The 6,421-nt window shown below is 35.1% G+C and overlaps 1 protein-coding gene across 4 annotated transcripts in view; it reads right to left on the bottom strand.

Annotated features, from left to right (window-relative positions):
• Positions 1-252: 252 nt before the first annotated feature.
• LOC110094312 (uridine 5'-monophosphate synthase) overlaps positions 253-6,421 on the bottom strand; it is a 16,183-nt gene continuing 10,014 nt past the window's right edge. Inside the window, exon 3 of one of the 4 annotated variants that reach the window (XM_020819517.2) lies at positions 253-422. In XM_020819517.2, the coding sequence (XP_020675176.1) occupies positions 393-422 (30 nt within the window). In that variant the 3' untranslated portion in view covers positions 253-392. Of the gene's footprint in view, positions 430-6,421 lie in introns of all 4 variants that reach the window. The other 3 variants (XM_020819516.2, XM_020819518.2, XR_003700236.1) reach the window with 3 other exon arrangements.

Genomic DNA, 6,421 nt, shown 5'->3' on the forward strand with positions numbered 1-6,421 from the left:
AACCGGCCTTAATTGTCGGAATTTTGAGGATAGTTTTTCCATCATCGGCCTAGCTTTAATGAATTAATATAAAAAAAACTTTAATTAACTAATTCAAAAAAAAAACTTAGAATCAATTAATTGAGTAAATCAACTTAACTTAAAATAATGTCAAAATACATTGAAATATAAATTAACAAACTGAGCAATTGATTTGAAGTTAAAACTTAATTTCAATTAAAATTCATTTAATTAATTTACATAATTAATTAATGCAAGTAAAATAAAAATATAAATAATCAATAATTCGACTATACAATCAACTTAAGTACATACTACTAAACAGCTCTCAAACACAAATTCTAAAAATAATAAAAACTCTCCAACAAATAAACTCAAGCACTCTAAAACTCTCAACAGCAGCTATCTGAGAGCTCTTTAATCTGCTGGCTCCGAGCAATTACAAGCAAACAGGCAAAAGTTAGTGCATCACTAAAAAGAGTAAATCTAACTACTACAGACATAAAATAGTGCTAAAGTAGAATAATAACTGCTATAATAGAAAAGACTACAAACACAAAATAATAAGAACTACTAAAAGCAAAAAAATAACTACTGGCAAGTAAGTGTCAAACTACAGTCTAGTGTCATACTATCTAAGCGAAGCAATAAGACACCTGTGTTAGAGAACTTCAAAATGAATGATCCTAGATTCTAAACTCAAACCTCTAATAGACAATTTTGTTTATAAGAACTAGTTTGTAAAATTTATTATCCGACCACTTTCAATGAAAGTCATAAGTCCAATTTTATGAAAAATCTTTAGGCAAAAATGACTTAATCCATAATCACCAATTAATCCTCCGGTAACTTCTAATAGAAGCTGTAAGTCCGATCTCTAAGGAAAATATTTAAAAAATAACATAACCCTAAATGATGTGAAACAATATCGGAATTGCACGGAGACAAAATAAGACAACGGAGTAAGCAAGAAATTATAAAGATTAACGAGTCACAATTAATGATTTAAAGAAATCTCAGTTGCAAAATTGCTTAGGCATTGTTACAAACTCATTAGGCACAACAATTTAAAACAATAACAAACATCTGAATAATGACGAATGCACTTTAATAATAATCCGCGGGTTAATATTTAGAAAAGTCACCTTGAGTTTCCCTCACTCAAGCTCTCTTGCGGTTAACAGAAAAAAGATATTAGCAACACTAATGTGATCACCACGAGAAAGAGGGAGCATATAATACTGTCCACGGGAAAGCTATTCAGAGCGGGAGGAGTTGATGAACAGTGCAAGCGTGGCCACTCAGATGGACGGTAGTATTCGTCGATGGCGGTTGATGGGGAAACTAGTATCTGATCCACGTAATCTTCAATGGTGGCGTCGATCTCTATGTTGACGTCACGAAAAAAACGATCTCCAAACAGCAATCCCGGTAGGAAGATTTCAGGCTCACCAAAATCCAAAAAAAAGGAATTTCAAATTTTGGAACCAAAATATGAGAAGAATTCCCGTTTTCCAAATTCTTATACAAAGCTGAAGTAATTCTTTGGAGGAATTTGAAATGTTTCAGCTTTTCTTCTCTCAAAAATCTGAGAGGAATTCCACTCTCATTTTAGGGAAGAACAACTTGGCAGCAAGGCTTATGGAGAACAAGCCACATGAAATAACAGTGGAGAGGAAATCTGAGAGGGAATAACCTTGCCTTCCACTTTCAGATTTTGAGATCTGGAGTAAAAACTAAACTTACGTTTGAGTGGGGAGGCATTTGGGAGGTAATTAAGAGAAGATGAGGTGGCAATTAGAGAGAGAAGCAATGGGGTTGAGGTGGCCCGGCCATAAGGAGAGAGAAAGGCTTGGTATTAACTCACATGGGGCCCCCAATTTAATCACAATTTTATTCAAAGATTAATCTCAGATTTGGGTGAATTTGGAGGGAGCAATTTGAATTTTGAATCCAAGCTTTAATTGTAATTAATTCCTTAATGAGGGAATTAATTGGGGAAAAGCCCACTAAAGGCCGACGGCAAGGAGAGAGGAGGGGAGAGAGCTTAAAGTTGAAAACTGAAATAGATTTCAGTTTTTAAATGGGATGCGAGGGAAATTTAATTGAAATCAAATTCAGATTTCAAAATTGAGAGGAGTATTGATGGCAATTAATGGGGAGCCAAAGAGCGGGGGCCGACGGGATGAGTAGTAGAGAGGGGTTTAGGGAAAGAGGTAGAGGCGTTTCCAAACATGAATGATGACTAGGGAAATTTTAAATTAAATCCAAATCAATTATTTTAAATTTGAATTCATTCAAAAAATTTCCATATATGGAATGTCCAAATTTGGAAAGAATTTGAATTTTTGAAATTCAAATTCCAATGAGAACTAGGGAAGGGAGATGTGGGGAAGTGGAGGAGAGGGAAGAGGCCGGCGGCAAGGTGGCCGGCCGACGGGTAGGGGCTCCAATGATGGCGAAGCTAGTGAGAGGTTTGGCTCCTTTCAACTTTTGGTCGTTGCTTGCGGGAGATTGTGGTGGAGAAGAAGAATGTTGCATGAAGAGGGGAGAAAGGAGATGAACAAGAATATACGAGAAGGACAGAGATAACTAATGAACTCACAAAGAGATCGTAAGAACCGCGAACCTCGAACTCTTCCAAAGATTGACGGGTATTGCAAGTTACCCTCCTCGAGCTTCTCCTCTCATAAACTCACTAAGAGATCAACATAAACATAAAAATTTCATTATCAATGATTCATCATCCCATACAATGCATGAGGCCTCCTATAAATAGGCCAAAATGAACCAAAATTAAAAGAAATAAATGCCCTCGGGGCTACAATATCAAAATGACCACCCATAAGGGTAAAACCGTAAAACTGAAAAATAAAATAAACTACTACATAAAAAAGACTCAAAATAAAACTCCGGATCGTGGTCGTCGATCTCCGACGTCTCCGATGGAACACGTGTTGAAATCGCTGACGATGTCCTCATCACTAAACCTCTCACTTGGACATCCTAGTCTATAGAATCAGGTTGTAAGACCCACCATACGGGCTACTTTGCATATAGAGCTAAGTCATAAGGCCCGTTGTTAGGCAACTTCTAAAGAAGTTATAAGACCTATCCAACTAAGAATCTTCGGGTTACTTCTAATATAAGTCATAAGACATATATACCCAAAAATTTTTGGGCCACCTCTAATAGAGGCTGTTAGTCCCACCACTATGGACACTTTCAAATAAAAGTCATAAACCCCTACCCAATTCAATAACACAGGCAACTCTTAAACAAAGCCATAAGCCTCAATCCAAATCACACCAAATAAAAATTCACATTTCTCCACTTCAATTTACTTTGGATCTCTGAGAAGAGGCAACCCATGACTGCTAATCAGATTTCCTGGAAACTACAATCAATGGTCGTTAGTGTTGGTAGACTGAATCCACGGTATACTCAGGACGATGGAACCATGGGATCTTAATCGGGTGCACATTCATCACCATAACTAAAACTAAAATATTGTTGCATATTTTCGCACTTCATGTATAAAGCTAAATATATTTCATCCTTAATCGATAGTGCTCTTCTAATGCATTAAGAGGGATAATTAACTATAAGGGCATGCGCTCATAAGAAGTAGAACTCAAATCAAAATAAACCCTAATACTAATCTCAGGAGAAATCTAATTGAACGTTAAATTCAATCTACTTCCGAAAAAATAAGGAACCTTCAGCTTACGAGAGTGAGGTTTACACCTTAGTTATTTTTCCAGAACGAAGAAGGACATTTGTTATTCTTAGAGCCACTCTCCCTCTGATAGATTTATGCCTTTTGTATTTGAATGATTTAAATAATTTTATAAAGGATATGAATTCCATCATCAACAATTATCCCTTCAAGGCTTACGGTCTCTCCGTACTAAAATTTTGTCATGATCAAATATAGCTTCCCTATGAATTATAAAATTGGTGCAAATGAAAGGCTGCATTTTTAAGTTAAAGGATACACAAGTACACAACAATAGCAATGCAGAAATAATCATTATTAGCCTTATCCCAACTAATTGGATCAATTTTATTAATACTTATTTTTAATTCATTCTTCTAGAGAGTGCTACATGAGGTAATAATCTGATTTTCTAACAATGTTTTTCAATAAATTCTATTCATCACATCTTAAGTCTAATATTTTTACTTAATAATCCTTCAACACTAATTTTATCAATCCATATAACGTGTGTTTTCTACACAAGTCTCATTTTCACTATCATATCTTCAATAAAGGCTACTTCCGCCATCTCTCTAATATAATGATTTCTCAATTTATCATTCCTAACTTTCAGGCACCTATCTTAATATATTATTTAAGCCACACTCAACTTCACAATTAACAATTTTTTTTGTTACTCGGTAATTGAATCCTTAAAAGATAGACTAAATAAACCCAATTTTATAAATTTTAAAAATCCCAAGTAACAATTATGAGTGGAAAAATCAGTTTGCCAAAGAAGTTATAACTTGCGAGAATATTTACCACACAAGTGCATTTATGTATGAATTTCATACGTCAATATGATCTAAAAAGAACACAAAACAACAAATAATACATTTTGAGTTTAAAAAAATGCAATTTTATAAGCAATCAAGTTAGGAAATTGATATAACCCACAATTTGCTTGTCTATACAGATTGGATACCCTCCAAGATTAATATGCATATGAATCACAACGACTCTTTTAGTGATTGTTATATGGTAAATACTTCCTTTACAAATAGATATTAAAATTTTTCAATTGATAAATGTTACCAGTCACTGCTACGGCCAACGAGAATTACATTAATTTTGTACATATTCAAGCAACAAAACAAGAAAAAATAAATAAACTATCATCCTATAAAAGGTCCGTCAAGTCATCAGGCACATAGAAAATCCGACCCTGCAAATGGATATCAACCTTGATTGCAATCAAGTAATTATTTCCATAACTATCCATAACCTATTACCACTACAGCCATATAGTTTGAAATTCCAAGTTGTCAAATTCACTGAAAGGGTTATCCACAAGAATACAACAACAACAACATCAAGCCTTTATCCCACTACGTGAGATCGGCTACATGAATCCTTTTTCTCCATTGTGTCCTATTAAAGGTCAAATTCTCATTTAAATCTAATAAGGAAATGTCATTTCTAATATTTTCTAACCAAGTCTTTTTAGGTCTGCCTCTACCTTTCTTAACATAAGTCAAATCTAATACCTCTACTCTCCTAACCGGGTCATTGGAAGGACGCTGTTTTATGTGACCAAACCATCAAAGGCGACTCTCTCTAATCTTATCTTCTACTGGAGCTACTCCAACCTTTTCACGTATATGCTCATTTCGTATCCTGTCTCTAAGTGTAAAGCCACTCATCCACCTAAGCATCCTCATCTCTGCCACACTTAACTTAATATTATGCTTCTCTTTTAATGGCCAACATTCAGCACCAAAAAACATTGCAGGCCTCACTACCATCTTATAAAATTTTCCCTTAAGTTTGAGGGGTACTTTTCTATCACACAACAATCCCGTAGCATTCCTCCACTTCAACCATCCAACTTGAATTCTGTTGATAATATCCCCATCTATTTCACCATCACTCTGAACAATAGATCCAAAATATCTAAAACGTGTACTATTATTAATGACTTGATCGCTCATAGTCACAATCCCCTCACTAGGTCTATTACTACTAAAATTACACTCCATATATTCCGTTTTAGATCTACTCAAGCGAAAACCTTTAGTCTCTAATGTTGACCTCCATAATTCAAGTTTACTTTCAACTCCCTCTCTAGTCTTATCAACAAGAAGAATATCATCAGCAAAAAGCATACACCAAGGTACATCCTCTTGCAAATGTCTAGTGAGAACATCCATGACTAAAGCAAAAAGATATGTGATGAGGACATCGTCAGCATTTTTTTTTTTTTGACACGTGTACAATCAGGAGACGCCGGAGATCGACGGCTACGATCATGAGTTTTATTTTGAGTCATTTCATGTAGTAGTTTATGTTATTTTCAGTTTTTCCGCTTTTGCCCTTATGGGTATTTGGTCGCTATTGTGGCCCAAAGGGGATTTTAGTCTTTTATTTTCTTTATCATTTGGAGGCCTATATATGGCCCTTTTCTTATGTAATAGTTAGTTTTTGAGGAATGAAAATTTGCCACTTATGATCTCTTTGTGAGTTCCCCTCCTCGATCTCTTAGTGAGTTCGTAGGAGAAGCTAGATCTCTTTGTGAGTTCTAGATTTTTCGCCAAACTATTTTGTCTTCGAGAGTTCTAAATTTTCGCCAAGTTATTTTCGTGGAGATCCGGATTGAAGAAAATTGAGGTGAGTGGATTTTAGCAAAATCAAATCCCTTGAAATTCCCCTCCTCCCTTC

This window comes from Dendrobium catenatum, unplaced genomic scaffold, assembly GCF_001605985.2.
Source record: "Dendrobium catenatum unplaced genomic scaffold, ASM160598v2 fragScaff_scaffold_290, whole genome shotgun sequence".
Lineage (NCBI taxonomy): Eukaryota > Viridiplantae > Streptophyta > Magnoliopsida > Asparagales > Orchidaceae > Dendrobium > Dendrobium catenatum.